This window comes from Passer domesticus, chromosome 9, assembly GCF_036417665.1.
Source record: "Passer domesticus isolate bPasDom1 chromosome 9, bPasDom1.hap1, whole genome shotgun sequence".
Classification (NCBI taxonomy): Eukaryota; Metazoa; Chordata; class Aves; order Passeriformes; family Passeridae; genus Passer; species Passer domesticus.
In genome coordinates, this window is record NC_087482.1 from 29966021 (window position 1) to 29984269 (window position 18249).

Here is an 18249-nt window from a genome sequence, read left to right on the forward strand (position 1 = left end):
GGCTTTGCAGGAGAATTGCAGAGCTCTTCAGCTGTTTCAGGCTGGAGATAATTCCACAGCACACAAGCTTGTTTTTCTTAGTCATCTTTCATTTTCTTAGTCATTTTCAGCTAGTCCACACCCTGGATATAAAATTGCTTGTGTACAGTCTGGGTGCAGAGCCGAGCAGGAATGGATTGCTCCCAGCTGGTGTCTGCGTGGGAAGGAGACTGCTGAATTCCCAAGAGATGTTTGGGACACAAGTGCTCCCAGCACCAAGTGATTTGAGATGGGATGAGAGGCACGGGCAAGAACTGGCAGACCTGGATGCTGTGACTGTGGCTGAAGCACAGGGTGAAGACAGAGTCCTTCAGAAAAAAGCTGCTCAGGGATGTGGATGCTGCACCTGACACTTAGATGGGGAAGAGGGGAGCTACAGCCCTCCCTCCAGCAAATCCTCCTCAGCCAGTGCTGAATCCCTCCTGGGGATTGTCCCTAACTGAGCAAACCCCCCTGCCTCAGACAGTTTCCTTAGGAAGGAAGAGACAAGCTCTGGAATTTGATAGTGTCTGCAGGGTGACATATTCTCCTATGTGCACAGGATAAAGGGTACAACTCCACCAACTACAAGATCTGTGTGTTACTAAATTATTGGCAAAGGTTCAGCCAGAGAGGACCAAGAGAGAAAAGCTGCCTTAGGAATAGGAGCAAAAACTTTTCTTTGTAAGTGTGGGGTGCCTGCAACCACTCCAGCAAGACAAAAGGTTTTGTGAACCTGCCTGGAAGAAAGCTGCTTTCTTCCTCCTCCTTTCCCATTTTCCAAGGCCTTGGGAGAGTGATGCTGATCAAGTCCAGGCAAAGAAGGAACTAGTTCAGAAGAGCTGGAGCTGTGAGACCTCAGCACTCCCTTTTCTCTTTGTGAAAGGGAGAGATGGGAAGTTGATGGTTGAATCTGGAAATGCTGCTCTAAAGCAAACACTGAATATTCACCATCTGGATGGTGGGTAACCACAGCTCACTTGTAAAACTTCCCACAGCAGACAATGTTGCTCCCTGGAGCTCTCCCTTGGGGATTCATCTTCCAGGGGATCCTCTCCTCGCCCATGGCAGTTTTCTGTACCCCAGGAGTATGTAACAGTAAGCACTGGGAGGAGGCTGTGCCTCAAGGAGTTCCTCTGGCCTGGTGCACCTCTCTGCTACAAAACAGGCTGGGAACAATCCCAGCCAGCCTGCTGGGAGAGGCTGGGATGAAGAGAATTCAAAATGTCTATGGTGAAATCTGGCCTTTATTATCCTAGTCACTAACATCCCACATATTTCAAGGAGACCAGCATTTTACTCCCACGATCCAAAGACAAAGCAAAATAAATCTTGGTGCTCTCAGCCACAGTGCAAAATTCTGATTTATAGAAAATAGCATCCTAGCCTTGAAGAGTGGCTAAACACGCCTCCTTCTTCCTCCCTGGCTTAAAGCTTTGCATCCCTATTGCTAAAATCTCCCGTGAGCTCTGCTGTCCAAACAGGCTGTAAAAGCCATAAACACCTCTCATTGTGTCCTCCCATCTTTTTAACTTCTCTTCAGGCTAAAGCATTGTTTTTCTTGCAGACTACACCGAAGACTGCTGCCCAGGTACTACATTAAATGTAATTAAATTATGATAAGCAGGCAAATGTTACATTAAACACAAATATAGACTGTGAAATAAGGTAATACAGGGAAAATTCCAGTTGGTCCTATCCAATTGTACTAGTGATTTGGTGTGTCCAATAACTGAAAATCATCTTTTTTTCTCTGGAGAAGACTTGATGAAAAGAGAGGCAAGATAAAAAAAAAAATCTTGGGGAAAAACTTTTCTTAATTGGGGTATGCTAAAATGATTCCTCCAAAATGATCCTATTTCATAATTAGTAGCTCTTTTTTCGCAATTTAACAATCACATTGCAGCAGGTAGAGACAGACACGTTGCTGTAAATGCACAGTGCAATGTTGCGAATCAAGTGCACTCCCAGGCAGTGAATGGTATCCACTTCTCTGTAACTGCTGACTGTTGACATTCGTTTTTGATAGTTTGTTGTTCCTTTGCACCCCGAAGTGGTAATAATGTGTCTTTCTCAGAAACCTCTCACATCACAGGGAGGGGTGTGTGTGTTTCACACATGCCTGGGGTTCATATGAACGGAAATGCAGAGCTTTGCATCACCCATTTATTGTCACTTGCAGCCATCACTGCACGTCTGAGCTGCCCTTAAACCCCGCTCCAGAAGCAGAGAGGACATTCAGGTATTCTTCTGGTTATCACTTATCAATGCTGGTTTTAGAATAAGGATAAGGATACAGCACTTATCTATATCCCAAAAGGAACAGACTACCATATAAAATACCCTGCACTCCTAAAAATGCAACTAAATGTTCACAAACAAGGCTCCCTGGAGACCAAAGCCCATGAGTATGTCCCTGCAGTTGCTAATAGAGCGTGCTGTGCCCTGGGAGGCAGTGGGATTTTTCTCCTTTGTGGGTTGGCATCCAATTTGATTCCTAAAAATTCAGTGTTTTACCTTCCCTTCCTCCATATTGTCAGGTGTTTTTGATTTACTTGAGCAAAGAAAATTGATGAAGCTTCATTCTTGTGCTATTCCCTCTCCACTGACTGGGGATATGAAGCTCCTGGAAGGAAGAAAAGACACTGTCATTTACACGAGAGAACTAGTGGAAGAGGGAAGGGAAGAGCCTCAAGCTGGTGCTGCTGTCTAGCTGTGGGAGTTCAGCAGCAGAACCAGAACCTTGTTAAGTCACCACGGTGTCAGAGATCTGGATCTGCACCAGGAACAAAGTGCCCCAAGGCCCACCTGCATTCCAAGGTACCCAGGCTTGGAGGTGCTTGGTGTTTCAGGAAGCTGCCCTCAAATATCTCTGTCCCAGAGTGTTTCTGGGGCTGCAGAGGCTGTTCAGAATCAGGGCAGCACAGAGAGGGGTGTTGCCAGAAGAAGTCATTCCCTCTGGTTGAAAAGACATGACCTATTTCATGGCAGAGGAAAACTCGGGGCAAGGGTCCTGCGTGAATGCCAGCACAGACCCCTCAGCTTTACATTGCCTCATTTCAGCTGGGGATTTCCCCCATGGCAAACACTGTTGGATGCTTTATGCTGCTAAGGGAGCTTCAGAGCTTTTTCCTAAGCGTGGCTGAATGTCAGAGCCAAGTGTTCAGACTTTACAGTGCTCCAGGTGCCATGTTTGGGCAGTGCCTGCAGTGGGGCCACTCACATGTGGCTGCTGAGAGTCCATACCTGTGGAGCTCCCAGAGCCATAAGCACCACCATGGACAAGCCAAAATTAGGATTGCCAGGAGATGCTGCATATCATGAATGCCACACAGCTGTTATTAAGACCCTTGGTGGAATCCCTCTGTGATAAAACAACTCATGAACACAAAATTACCATCTGCACATGTGCCTGCCACCATTATAGCCCACTTTCACCAATTTGCTTATTGTTTCCATGTGCATCAAAAACTGAGACATAAATGCACTTGACCTAATTAACTTCTATAGAGAGACATCACGAAGAAAGCAGATATAAAATCTGCACTTAAGGCCTGATAAAAAGGAAAAAAAAACCCCAAAAAACAGGAAAAACGAGAAAAAAACCCAAACCAAACCCCACTCTCCCCTTAAAAAGGCTAGTAGTCTTAAAATGGTACTTTTCCCTGGTTCTGTTTAGTGTTTGTTTTTTAAAGCTGCTATTGTTACAAGCAATCCCTAAGATCCTTGTTGCTGGAAAACATAAGGAAGAATTTGTTTGTGTTCCCAGTGTGTGTCTTGCAGGCATTTCACAGTGTGCTGTGTATAGTCTTTTCTTGCTTCCTTCTGTATGAAGAGTTTCCTTTGCTGGTTGTTTCCTAGAGTAACAAAACAGATTTTAAAAAAGAGAAAACCCTCATTAAACCACAAAAACTAGCAAGGGATTTTGTGTAGTGCCTGAAATGAACTTTTAACATTCCCAATTAGAGAAATGAGTTTAGTCAGGAAATGATGTCTTGTTGCCATGATGTCACTCTCTGTGTACTATCTGCCCCCCACTTGTCTCATGTTCTCCCTTGTATATTCTCTGTGCATGGTTTATCTGTGTGCTTTCAGTCTCCAAAAGGCTCTTTCCTTTCATAGCTTCATACCCCTGGATAGCTCATATACCACAGGACACACCAACAACCCCATTTTTTCAGTAATTTAGGGAAAAGGAGAGGCATGAAAAGCTGCTTGAAGTTGCTGGGTGTGTGTGAGAAGCTGAGCACAAAGCTCTGAGCAGGACTGCAGTAGCAGAGTGGTCAGGATTTGGGGGCCATGCTGCTGCAAGCAAGAGGTGCATGGCAGTGCAGACTTCATGCAACACTGATCACTTTGTACTATTTAACTTTTTTGTTGACTTTCAGCCTGCAAACGCAGATGTGCTGTCACTCAGATGCTCAGCTAGGCAGAGTTACGTGCTCTTGGCATCACACTGAGTGTCTGAATGGAGCGTTTTGGCACCAGCCTGTTTGGAAGAGAGCTTTTTGCCTGCTCATGTTCTCATTAGTATCTGAGCTGATGAACGACATTCTTCTGCACTGCCATGTTCCTAGATATAGATCTGGCTTCTCTCTCAGTCTGGGTTAAACGCTCGGGGGGAGCTGGCTGGGGAGCCTGTGTGTGCACTGCTGAATCCATGCAAACACCACGAGAGCTGGGAGCAGCCTGCCTGCTGGCAAGTCCTGCACATGCTGTCAGTGTCCAGAAGAGTTAGTGCAGGTGGCCATGGTAAGGTCCTTGATACTTTCAAGAGTGAACTGCTTCTACTGATCTACAGTAGTAAAACAAGACAGTGGTGGCTCAGCCACTGCCATAGTGTAGGTCTCTCCCTGGCCCCTCCTCAGAAATAGCTTAGCTGGTTTTAGTTTGTGTTGCTGTTTTAGCTCCAGCCCTGAGAAAACCTGCCCAGAAGTGTTATCACTCTTCTCTCACTCTTTCCTCTCCCCACAAGCACCAACCCTTGAAATCCTTTTCCAGTAGGTGCCATCAGCCTGCTGTCACTGTTCCCCTCTGTCGTCGTGACAGAAGAAAGACTGTGAGAAATTTCTCCTTGAGCTTTGCTTGGCCTTTTCTGCTGGAAGGAAACCCCAAATGCTCTCTCCACACACAAGAGCGGGCATAATTCTCAGAAAAGGAGGCAACTGCATTCCCTGGATCAGCGCCCGCCTCTGCTGCCCTCCGTGTGCTTCCTCTTTGCTTCCCATTGATGAGCGAGCCTCCCCTGCCTTTCCCACCGTCACTCACAAATAGCAAAGGAGCACAGCAGAATTCCATTGAATGAACACATTTTGCCTGCCCCTTTACATTTGATGTCTCTCTCCAGTTGTTGGGTGGTTTTGCTCTGTGTGTGTGAGCACACAGATGGCTCCTCTAAGCACCTCGGCCCCGGATGATTGCTTGTTAATTTTTGCTTTGGGCTATTTTGAGCTTTTCCCTCTCCTCCCAAGAGGACGCTGGTGTGGTGCGATGATGCCGGTGTGCCACCTAGTGATTGAACTATTCCCTTGTCGCACATCATTTTTGGGAACGCTCAGTGCACGTATTCTGCCCCATTTCCCCATGCCCACCTGGATCGCAGGTAAGCTGTGGCAAAGCCTGCAGTGGCGATGCCTGCAGCTCTGCTCAGTCTGCCCAGGCAGAGGGGATCCCACGGAACTGCTTTTCCCTGCTTATTTCACTTTGTACCTTTTTTCCTCCCTTTGTACCTCTTTCTGCTGTGTTATCTGCAGTCTCTGTGATGTGGGCAAGAAATGGGAGATCATTGGAGGGGTGTTGGCTGCCAGCTTGCAGGTCACCCATGGCCATAATCTAATCCATCAGGAAATATTTTTGTACAACGTGAAAATTTAGCACTAGATACATGTCAATCAGATGCTCTGGGAGAGTCTAGACAGTGATTAAAGCCCTTTGGGCATAAGGGGTATCACTGCAGATATTTATCTGCTTCACACCTCATAAACCCACTTCTGAACTATTAGGGCAAATCCAGGCTGGGAGAGCAATAGATGTTCCTAGGAATGGAACTGAAGCCTTTTTGTCAGGGTTTTGTGCCTGCTGGCCGCTCCCCAGATCCCAGAGGCACACAGGAGCCTGGCAGGGTGGGAGGGGAAGGCGCCGGGCAGAGAAGTGCATCACAAGGCGCTGGCTCCTCTGCTGCCCGGGCAGACGAGCTCCGCTCCCAGGTGCAGCTCCCCAGACGTCTGACCTCTCCTGCAGTGCCCGGGGCATGGGCGTTGCAAAGAAACTCCCTCAGCTTACAGCAGCTGAGCAGGGCAGGTTCAGACCCTCCCCAAGGCTCAGGTCCCGGCACTGTACCCTCCCCTGGATGCTGCTGGGAAATCCAGCCGGGTGCTGGCTGCAGCTGCAGCTGCAGAGCGATGCAGAGGGCCGGGAGGGCACTGACCTCTGTTCCTGGGCTCACTACTCACCTGCTGTGAGTCACAGAGCTCAATGATGCTGCAGGCTGGTACTGCCGGGTCAGTAAGCACTGTCACAGCTGCCCTTCAGCAGGAGCTCAGTCACAGGGAGAAACACGGTGAGGAGCAGTCACCGCAGGAGGATGGGCAGTTAATGAAAGGTTAAGGTAGGAAGTCAACAAACTTATCCCTGTGGATCTGTGTGGGAGGTCAAGGTGAGCAATCAACACTCCTAAAAGCCTAAAGAATCCATCCTGTCCTCTAGTCGTAGGGCACTGTGGTGAGGCATCTCTGGATGTTGCGATTTTTGTGATAATGACCTTTTGCTCACTCTCAGAGTGAAGGTCTCTTCAGGCAGAAGGTGAAGCTGCAGCCTGGAGCCTGGGTCTGCCTTTGCCAGCAGTTGTGAGAGATGAAGCATTCCAGACAATTTTCCACTCCTAGCTGTACTCAAATGTCATAGGTTAAGAAGGAAGTGAGTTTTTTGGGAGGTGCATCAAGGCATCCTTTGGAAACACAATTTGTGTCTTCCTGGCTTCTCCCACAATGCTGTTCCTCCCCTGACCTCACAGCTAATTGTCCTTAAGTCTAGATGTTTATTAGGGCCCCATGAAATGGATGTATCCTCTCCTGGTAAACCACAGTGTTGTGAGGTGGTCTGGGATGTGACAGCAATGGGGAGAAGGGGTTGCTTTGTTCAGGGAGCCTCAAACTGTGATGCAGCCATAAGTCATTGTTACACTGTCAGCTGGCCATCCTGTGAAATATGTTGTTCTTCTGGCAGGGGAGCTGATGGAGCTGAACCTTCCCTTCCTTGGACACCACAGGCCTCTCTCTCAGCCACAAGATCCCACACCAAGAGGTGCCAGCTCACTGCTGGCCTCTCACTTTTATTGCTCTGCAATCCACAGCCACATTTTGCATTTGTTTTGTGGCTTTTTTCCCTTCAATTGCATCATGAAGGTGAAGTGTTGTTGTGAGGGTGGGGGCTAACTCACTGCATCCAGTGCTGCAGGATTCCCACTGCTGCACTCATTATCCTGGAGTTAATCAAGAGTGACAGTCAAATGTTCTAAGTGTGGTAGCAGAATCTCTACCTGTCAAACACTGCCTGGGGCAGGGATTTATGCAGTTGCAGTGCAAGAAAGTGGATTAATGTGGACACTGGGGCATCTTAGACAGGAATGGTGCTTATGAAGCTTTCCTTGAGAGGGAGGGCCCTCTTTACCCTTATTTACTCATTTTTTTATTCATATTTATTCTTCCATGAGAAAGGCTTCTGCCAGTACCTGGGCAATTACTAGAGCACAGCAGCATAAACTGGGATTTCATTGCTTTCATGCTGTCTTGTTCCTGACAGGTGAGCCAGCACGACTCCCACCTGCCCTATGGGAAACAAGAATGTTGGACTGAATCCTTCCCAAATATCTTTGAGGTGTGGAAATGCAGGAGCTGGAGGCCTGAGCATTTCAGGCAGTTTGTAGAGGAGGCTGTGGCAGAGCCAGGGGGTGGCTGCAAGCTGTGCCCTGTGCCAGCAACGTGCCAGGCTCTGGCAACGAGCAGCAGGCTCTGACTCTCCTCACCTGCTCAGCTGAGCTGGGAACTGAACACCAATTTCTCTGAGGAGTGACCCTTTCTCCAGTGCACCACAGATATGGCAGAAACTGGAAACCCTAATTTTGCTCTCAGCCCTTTGAACGTGGGAATGCTGACCTCTGCAGCTCCTCCTGAACGGCCCCACGGCTGCGTCGAGGCTCCCAGGAGCCGTGCAGGGGGGAAGATGCAGCTGTGGATGTGGTGATAATAATGCTGCAGGCAGGTCTGGTCCTTCTGATGCTCCAACCTGCCAGGAGGGCCTGGGTGAGCAGTGTGCTTTTCCTGGGTGAGGAGGGTGCTTTTCCTGGGTGAGCAGTGTGCTTTTCCTGGGTGAGCAGTGTGCTTTTCCTGGGTGAGCAGTGTGCTTTTCCTGGGTGAGGAGTGTGCTTTTCCTGGGTGAGGAGTGTGCTTTTCCTGAGTGTGTGCTTTTCCACATCTTCCCTCCCCTCAGCAATGGTAACTTCACTGGATCTCCTCCATGGGTACCTTTATACAGCAGGGCAAGGGACCGTGCAGGGATCACCACTGTAAAAGCACAGAGAGCAGGGATATTCCCACTGTGGAACAATCCCAGAGGAACAGAAGACTTTGCTGGTGGCAGGCACCCAGGGATGGGCTGCACAGCGCTGCAGGGTTTCCTCGCACAGCTCTCCCATCGCAGGCAGGGGTGTCACTCCGGCAGTGACAGACGGAAGGGCTGGGGAGTGGATGGGCTCTCCGGAGCTCACAACGAGCAGCTGCAGAAGGGTGGGAACGTGGGAAGAGGAGTTTTCCCGAGACCCTCAGGAGAGTCTGCTCTTCCTCCTTTGCTATGGTCCAGGCCAGAGGTGCAGGAGGGTGTTCAGTCCCGCCCCGCGGGGCTGAAGGGCGGATGGCGGCGTGCCCAGCAACACGCCGCTATCGGGGCGGACACGCAGGTATCGGAGCCGACAGCTGCTGCTCGGCGGCTCCTCCGTGTCACGCCGGGCCGCGGAGCCGAGAGCCTCGCCCCTGTCCCTGGTAGAGCAGCGACCGCTCCGCCCGGCCCACGGGCTGGGCAATGGCGGCGCCCGGCTGGAACTACAGCTCCCAGCAGCCCCTGCGGCGGCACCTCCCGGGAGCGCGCATGCGCCCCGCGCGAACTCCCTTTCCCGGCAGGCCGGCCGAGCGCGTGGCCCCCGCCCCTCTCCCTCGCGGCCGTGACGCGCTCGCCGTGACGCAGCGCGGTGACGCAAAAAAGTGTGCGCCCTCCACAGCGATCGCGGCCGCCGCGGGGTGCGCGGGGCCGGCAGCAGGGGCCGGGGGCGGCGGCGGCACCGCGGGGCAGCGCTCAGGTACCGGGGTCGGGGAGGGCGGGACGCGCCGCCGCCGCTTTCCCGGAGCCTCGCCGGGCCGGGCCGGTTGGCGGCCGCGGCCTCCGCGCCGGGCAGGGGCAGCGGCGCGGGGTGGGGGGGGGGGGGCGCCTCAGGGGCGCGGGCCGGGCGGCAGGTCCGCCCCCGCGCTAGGGGGCGCCCTCGGGGCGGGGGCCCGGCCCGCGCTGCGCCCCCGGCCCGGCGCGAGCCCCCCGCGGCACCGGGCCTGCGCCGCCCCGCCCGGCCCGGCCCGCCCCCCGCGCCGCCGCTTCCTCCTGCGCCCGGCCCGGCCCGGCCGCTCCGCCGCCGCGTCCCCGCGCTGCGCCCGCCGAGCGTTGGGGCCCGCCAGGCGGGCGGCGCGGGCCCCGCGGGAGCTGTCACCGGCCGCCCCCGCGAGGTGCGGCCCGCGTGTTTCCCCCTGCAGCCGCGCCGACGGGAATTGGTGTTGAAACGGAGCGGGGCTTTTTTTTTTTTTTATTTTTTTTTTATTTCTTGTTTTGTAGGCAGCAGAAGTTTGTTCCTGTTTTTTGGGCTTGTCCTGCCAGATCAGAACGTAGTTCTAGGTTTGTTTTGTAAAAGGAGAAATTTCAGGAAGCTGAATAACCTTGTGGTTTTTCCTGTCCTTAAAATGTCTTTATTAAAAAAAAAAAAACAAAAAAACCAGCAACCCAAAACCACAACAACCGAGATTTTAAGCAAATACTTAAAAGCAGCATTAGCGATATGTTCAGTATAGCAGCCAGTTTGGAGCTCTGTTAAATAAGAATTTGATCAGACATAGACTTCCCTCAGTGTAGGACACCAAACCATGTTTTTGTGCTCCAGACATTGTCAGGCTTTTCTTACTTGGTGGAATTTTATTTCCACAAGTGAACTTCAGTGTTGACAGTTTGTGGTACTTTAACTTCCACGTGGTTGTTTCAGGCTCAACAGGTTTGGACAAATAGCTGTCAGGTGCCTCATCTCTTAAAGGATATTTGTGATGTGAGGGAGAATTTTATTTTTTCTTAAAGTAAGGAATTCCTTGTGTTAAAGCATTAGTGTGAAAGAACCTACAAAAGTACTGCTCAGCTTTGCTGGGCTATTAACTGGATTCCAGCTCATCAGTGGTACATTATTACATTTGTCTTCCCTACATTTTGTCCTCAGCCATATTTGCAGTCAGGTTTGGGACCAGTGTCAGACTGGACAGTTTAAGCTGGCCCAAAGTGCAGTTATTAGAATTTGAGGTGCCCCTATGCATGTGGAATTACAAACCTTCATGTAATTTTTGTCCATTAATTCAATGTGCACATTAGTTTAAGTGTGCAATCTTCTATGAAGTTGATCAAAATTATGGTTTTTGGGACTTTTTTTTTTTGTTTTTTGCTTGAGGTATAGTTTTTCATTTTATTATGTAGCTCATTAACTTTGCATTTAAATTGCTAAGTTGCGTGTTTTGTATATTCATTTCCCAAATAACCAAACTGTTGGTTTTCAGATCTTGCAAGTGTATTTATATTCACTGCGAGGTTTCATGCTTTCAAGTGTTTATCTGTGGGAAGTTGGTGTGTTCAGAAGCTGCTGGTGCTTTCCCTGAGCACAGCATCAGTCAGGGAATGAGTGCAGTGGTGCTGCTGGTGGACACAAGGGTGGAGCCGAATTGCTCCAACAGTTCCAGGCACAATCAAGGTTTGTGGTTAGAGGTCACTGGAGTTTTATTTCCTCGCTGTTCAGAGGTGTCTCACTGAGGTGACTCAAGCACTAAAGTGTCAGAGGTTTCAAAAACACGAGAGTCCCTTGAGGAATCTGTGTCTCAGCACTCTCTGGGCCTCCCTTCAGTGTCACTTAGAGCTGAGCTCGGAGCAGTGCAGTGCCCATAAACCTTGGCTGAGGCACAGCAGCAGCAGCAGCTGGTGTTTGGTGTTAAAGCAATGCCATGTGCCCCAGGCACGGTGTGCTGAAACTGCCACAGCTGGGTTTGCAGTGGCACTGGCCACCCTGCTGGTTGAGACTGCAAATATTTGTCTTTCAAAGTCAAATCCTTTGAGTAAGTGCTTTATGTTTTGTTAGTATTGATTCTAAATATATTTTGGCAATAGCGCTGTTTGGGAAAAAAAATCCCATTGCTGAGCTTATTAGATGTTCAAACTGAAATCTGTAGTAGGCTGTGATTTGCAGAACTTATTAAGAGAAAAAAACTACATCCCCCTGCCCCCTTCCCCCCCTCCCCCAAATTTAAATCTGGTTGGTTTTGCTGGTTCTTGGAGAGCAATTTAAGATTGATTTTTTTCAGCAACTTGTGCAAGGGAGGTAGTGAAAGTCAGAGCTGTCTCCCAGGTTTCCTCTCCATCAGGCCAGTGTGTTGCTGGCAGTTACAGGTTAGTTCATATCATTTATGTTCTTGTCTTCTCTGAGGGGCTCTTCACTTTAATTTAAGGTGGAATTCTTGAAAAAAGTGAGCGCAGTAGGAGTTCCTGTGGTGCCATCTACAATAATTGTATTTATTTGAATAGATTGGAAGGGATAAGCCTGTGGAAGAGAGGAGGTGCCTTGGCAAGGCATCCATTGTCACTGCTGTGTCCCACTAGAAAGGGTGGCATTTCTGTGTCATAACTTCATTTTAGGCAAACAGCTCTCTGTCAGCACCAGTTATTTAGACCAATAATGAGCCTTGTGGAGGCAACACTCCGGATTTAGGGATAGCTGGGATTGTTCAGTTGATTTTGGTGTAGCCCAAGGTGTCCCAGAGGGCAGTGAGCAGTTCCTGTGATCTTCCTGGCTGGGACTTTGTTGACCTGTTGCAGGTATTGCTGGACCTTTTCTCTTTTCCAGCAGGGACAGCTAAGGGTTGTTAGAGGAAGTAAATTGTTTTCCAGATTGCAGGAGAGCTGCACAGGCCTTGTACAAGCCCTGAGGTCACAGGGCCCTTGTTGCTGTGTCCCTGGAGCACAGAATGAAGATGGGGATGTCTGAAGTGGTTGAATGTGGATTCCGTTACAGCACTTGTGTTCTGAGGCCCGGAGTGGATTTGTCTGAATGTTTTTCTGTGATATTTAAAAGCTCTGAAGAGCTGCTGGCAAGTGGTGTTCAGTTAATGAAAAAGGAAATGGAACTTAATGAGCTTGGAGTAGTTTTTATTTTTGAAGGTGTTTTGGGAGTGCGTGTGTGTGTACAATCTCATTATGGTTTTGCCTGCATCTAGGTACTGTTTCTTCCTAAGCAATTTATGCATTTGCATTGAATTTCCTGATGTAGTTCTGAAATGAATGAATGAATAATGAGTGCCCTAGATAAAATCATAATTACTTGTGATGTAGGAAACATCATCTTTCTTCATGCTTAGATAGTTTTTTTGTTAGCATATGCCCACTGCATATAGTATTTAACAAAATGGTGTTCTTGTAGTCACAGGTTTATCTTTTCATACTCTTTGATAACTTTTGTGCAGTTTAATCTTCAGCCAGTGTTCTAAACTTTCATGTTTCCCATTTAACTAACCAGTCACAGTACATTAAATTCAGAAGCACCTATAAGACAAGAGGTAGAACTGTAGGATTGTTCATCTATTCCCTAAGTGAGGAGAAGTTTTAAACCAATTGGAGGTGTCCAGCACACAGTTAATTGTGGGGATGTTTTTCAGAAACAACTTGGGCTTTAAATGCATGAATAATCTATGCTATGGCAGCTCTTAGAGTCTGTCATTTGACTGACTCCTGAACATGTATTTCAGGAGTTGATGTGTATGTCACTTTCTCAAACACTGCTGTATTTAACACTGGTTTGAGAACTTCTTTGTCTGGGTCAGTTATGACTGGGTATTTAATCTCTTGACAGATGGATATTGGCTGTGTTATGGCTAATGGAATGCTGAAAATCTTTGTGTGGTTTTGGATGTGAAGAAATCTGTTTTGCTTTGTGTACTCTCCCCTACCTCCAATACAAAGTTCGTTTATAAATTAGGTTTGGGTATTCCTTCCTCCAGAAATTACAATTTTCACACAACTCTTCACAGCAATCACAGTCTGTCAGGTTGGAAACTAGGGGCATGGCAGTATCTTGAGACAGATTTTGTTCTAGTTTAAGCTGTTAATATTTCTAGTAGGTTTTTATCAGATCGACAGAAACTGACACCTGGAAATTTAAAGGCTTAAACAGAACCTTCAGTGATAGTTCCCTTCATTAAATGATACTTCAACAAGTCACTCAGTGCTGTAGGAGTTTCTCACTTTTGAGGATGGGAAGATAAATCTTCTGTCAGCTGCTGTCATGCCAGTAAAGGCTGATAAATCTGAGGTAATTGAGCTCCAGTGCTCCCTCCTGTGATGATCCTTCCTCCTGGAGCCACTGGCTGTTCTTGGAGGCCCTGAACGAGGAGCAGTGCCCAGCTCTTTGCCACCACGGCTGTCCTGGGGCTGCTCCTCAGGGGCTGCCCCTGCTCCTCAGCACTGTGGGCCTGAGGAGATTGTGGCACCTCCACTGCTGCCTGCAGGGCATTAAACTGGGGTAACACACTGATCACAATCTTGCAGGGTATTAAACTGGGGTAACACACTGATCACAATCTTGCAGGGTATTAAACTGGGGTAACACACTGATCACAATCTTGCAGGGCATTAAACGGGGGTAACACACTGATCACAATCTTGCAGGGCATTAAACTGGGGTAACACACTCATCACAATCTTGCAGGGCATTAAACGGGGGTAACACACTGATCACAATCTTGCAGGGCATTAAACGGGGGTAACACACTGATCACAATCTTGCAGGGCATTAAACGGGGGTAACACACTGATCACAATCTTGCAGGGCATTAAACGGGGGTAACACACTGATCACAATCTTGCTGCCCTGGCTGGCTTGGTTCTTGGGTAAATCACCACAAAGGGTAGCTGAGGTCTGCTCCTGGAGCTGAGGTAGAGCTTTTAAAGGCTCAGGCAGTGAACACTGGCTGTGGTGAGCTGTGCATTCCAAACTGCCTGGTCAGGGCTGGGGAGCACCAGTCAGGACTTGTGTTCAGAGGTGCACATGTTCTTTAGTCTGCAGGCAAAGGACCAGAAAGAAACTTTCACATGTGAAAGCACTGTTCTGTCACTTTGTCTTCTCACTCCTTTTTGCTGAGTATTATTTGCCTCTTTCAAATGACTTGTAATATTTGATTTAGATTGTTTCAAAGAATACAGTAAAAGTGTTGGATTTCTTGCTCATTTTTATGCCTCTTTTTTTCCTGGTTGTTGCCTCTGCCTTAGGCTAAGCCATGACTTCAGGATCTGGGCATGTGGACTCCAAGGCTGAGCTCACTACTTTGCTTGAGCAATGGGAGAAAGAACATGGCAGTGGGCAAGACATGGTCCCTATTCTCACCAGGTAAGGTCTGTTTAGGAAATGGCTGAAGTTACATGACAGCAGCTTTACCTTGTTTTTTCTTCAGGTGTTCACATACCTGATAACCTGTAATTAATTTTCTTCATCTAGAAAATGAACTGTTGGTGTGGTATTTCAATAAAAACTTTTACTAAGAAATTTATATTACGAAGACATCTTACACTGTCTCTACAAATTTAATTCTCTGAAATAGTAAAAGTCAGGAGCATCATTAAATGTTTGAAATAATTTTGGTATCTTCACTTGAAACTTATAAAACATTCATTGAGATGGGAAGCAAGGTGTGAGGGGTTTGAGATTGCAGTGACATTGATCAGATTAAATGAAAGGATGAGAGTAGGATGAGTAGGAGGAGCTATATTGAGAAGGTATTATGAAGCTCTTAGGGCATATTTGAAGTGAAATTTTAAAACCTGATTGTTTTTTAAGCTGTGTGATGGTCAACTGGCGTTGTGTTGTGAGAAAAATGCCCTGGACGTGTAAATTATTTGGGGCTGTTTAGGTAACACCATTAATTATAAGACAGTATCTAGTACAAAAGAAAGATTTGAATGATCAGTTGCATTTGTGTTTTCCCAAGCCAGGCTTCATTTGGGTAGACTGGCATTACTCCTGCTTTAAGAGGAGATTTGCAGAAATTCCCCCAACTCCTCACAGCTCTGCTGGCAGATCCATAGCCTGCCTTATGTTTGCAGGACTCAACTGCTCTGCAGTTCAGGAGCAATCCACGTGTCTCTTCTGCCTTGTTGGGTCAGACAAGTCAGTGCACAGAGCTGGAGCTGGCACTGGGTGGAAGCAACAGGAATCTGGTGGAGGTTCTTTGCTCAGGTCTGTTCTGTGCCTCACCCACTGGGCACAACTTCTTTGCTGTTCTTACTGCATTTTAAAAATAGCAGCATAGGAGGAGGAGATGAGCAACAGAAAGCCAACCCTAAACACTTGAAAATTAGTGGGTCTCTTGAAAATCATGGGACAGGTTTTGGTATATCTCTGTGTATTGTCTGAAGGAAACGTGTGCTATTTCAAGGCTTTTTCTTGTAAGCATAACCAGAAATTTACTGTATTCTAAGAAATTTCAAGGTATTTGAACAAAACATGTATTTTTTGTGCTTATAGCAGTCTGGCACTTCTTGCTCCCTCTCAGCTTCTGGAGCTCCCTATATTATTTATGCTCAGACAAGTCTGATAACTTTGTTGATTCTCAAGGTTTCTGTGCAGTGGGCAGAGTGGTTATGAATGGTGAAGGCTTGGGTATTTTTGCTTTAGTGGAGATAGTACAGATTTATTTAAGGTAGCATGGGGATTTCACCAGAAGAAATTAGATTTACAGTGCTTCAGTTATCAATGAGAGCCATGTTTTTGTTTGTAGGAGTTTTAGCTATTTAGTTATTTAGAGTTTACTGGTAGAGATGCTCCTGAGGAGTCCTCACCAGCTGGAGCTTGCATTGGCCAATGTCCTGAGGCAGAGCAATGCCCTTGCATATTGGTTTGGTCTTAGGGCAGAGGGAGCTGTGGTCATACTTGTTGGTGAGTGATATTTCTCTACTTCCTTCCTCCTTGTGAGCTAAATGAAAGAAAACTTCCCTGTATGGATGGGGATCTGTTGAGTGTGATGCTGAGGCAGCACAGGTGAGAGTGCAGGAACAGGACAAGGACAGCAACAGTAACAGCACCAGTTACAGAGCACAGCTGAGTTGTCACTTCCAAAAAGCTGGATTTACAAACACTTGAGTGTTAGAAGCTATGAACTGAAGAAATTACTTGGAAAGCTTATCAGCAAACATGGTTTTCAAAACTATTATAAATTGAAATGGTTCTATAATAGTGTTACTTCACAGACGGGATGCAAGTCATGTTCAGCCAATCAGGCAAATTGTGAGACTCAGGTAATTTATTGTGTCCCAGGAGCCTCTTCGATCAAGGGAATAAATCAGCAGTTTAACACCTTAACTTCATCTCCACAAACCAACTGTATTGTGGTGTGGGATCCTAGAGCACCTTATGCTCTCTGCTGTAAAGGCTCGAGTTGGTCATTAATGCCAGGTGATGACACAAAGCAGGATTAGGATGGCTTTGTTGTTCCATCTAGATCACTGGGGGCCTTGCAAAGTTGACAAACTTTTCTGTGTACCCCTGTCCCTTCCTTCCCTGCTCCCAAGGTGAGCTCAGTTTGTGGCAAGTGGAAATGAGGCTCTGACTAACTTTCCAAACACAGTTGTAGAGAGAAAAATGAGAAGTAAATGGCTCAGTGTAAATCCTGCATCTTGTCTGCAGACTCAGATGTGGCTGCAGAACCAGTATATTGCCAAGTGAATGAAGGAAATCTTGAAACTTGAATAAAAGTTCTGTCATTTTGTGAATTGTGTTTTGTTACAGCCCTGTATACCAGGTGCCTATGTTAGAAGGTAGTAACAAGCTTTGGTAGTTATTTGACACTCAGTTACTTCAATTGAGAATTGACAGAGCTGTTGATCTAGATAGATTTATCTAAGTCAAGTCACAAACCACCTTTGTATGTGTTAGTTAACAGAAGGGTATTGTAAGCAAGCTTGATTTTTCTCCTTTTTTTGTTTTTGAAAATAAATTTCAAAGAGGCTGTGTGGTTTGGTTTTTTTGTGTGTGTGTTTTTTTTTTTTTTAATTTTGGTCAAACAGTTGTGAATAATTGTCTCAAAACCCTCCATAATTAGTGATTCACATTTGTCTTTCTTAGAGCCTGTGATAATGTTGTTGTCCCTGAAAGCACTGGGAGCTGGCTCCCTGTTTGGCTGCCTACCCAGACAGGATGCACTGGCCAGAGTGTTGTGCTCACTTTCCATGCTGCTTGTCTGTCCTTTCTGGCACATCACCAAAATGCTAATTATCACCTCAAAAGACCTGACAAGGCGAGAGTGCTGCTTCCCAGCTCCCCATTTGTCTGAGTTTTCTGTCAGCAGACATCCCTCAAGCTATTAGTTCTCATGGAAAAAAAATGAGGAGCTGGCAGTGGAGTATTTAAGTAACTTGCCTGTGCCAGAATTTCTTGAGAGCTCAAGCTGTGCCACCTATTATTAACAAGGGACACAATTTGCATCCTTTCACAATCAGGCTTATAAAAGTAAATATTGGAACCCCACAGGATCAACAGTTTGTTGAAAGATAATTGTCAGATCAAAGGCAAGCAAGAAAGTTCTCTGCTCATTCCCAATGAGCTAATTTGCTGTTCCTGGAGTCTGGCAGGAGTGTTCCTCTGTCACACTGGCAAGTCAGTATAGCTCACAGAGGCAGGACTAAGTGCATTTTTGCCTCTAGTCATGCCTGGGAACACTGGGTATTTTCTGGAAAGTAACAGGCACAGAGTAGAAGTCAGCGGTGTTCTGTAAGGGAAATACTCTGTGAAAGACAAATATTTTTCCAGGGATTACTGCAGCCTTCCAGCAGTTTTCCCTCCCCTGTGATAAACTCTGCCTAGATAACTACTGTGAGGTATTAAGACCTTGTTTTAAAATGCTGTGCTGC

At 47.3% G+C, this 18249-nt stretch overlaps 1 protein-coding gene and 1 long non-coding RNA gene across 4 annotated transcripts in view; both read left to right on the forward strand.

Annotated features, from left to right (window-relative positions):
• The first annotated feature begins 1413 nt into the window (after nt 1-1413).
• LOC135307831 (uncharacterized) lies at nt 1414-2923 on the forward strand. The gene is made up of 3 exons (XR_010368454.1): nt 1414-1609; nt 2201-2260; nt 2559-2923. It is a non-coding gene; the product is annotated as an uncharacterized LOC135307831 (long non-coding RNA).
• A 6307-nt stretch (nt 2924-9230) lies between these two features.
• DCAF1 (DDB1 and CUL4 associated factor 1) overlaps nt 9231-18249 on the forward strand; it is a 47625-nt gene continuing 38606 nt past the window's right edge. Inside the window, exons 1-2 of one of the 3 annotated variants that reach the window (XM_064432330.1) lie at nt 9231-9367; nt 14617-14734. In XM_064432330.1, the coding sequence (XP_064288400.1) occupies nt 14625-14734 (110 nt within the window). In that variant the 5' untranslated portion in view covers nt 9231-9367; nt 14617-14624. Of the gene's footprint in view, nt 9368-9857; nt 9949-11683; nt 11746-14616; nt 14735-18249 lie in introns of those variants that run through there. The other 2 variants (XM_064432331.1, XM_064432332.1) reach the window with 2 other exon arrangements.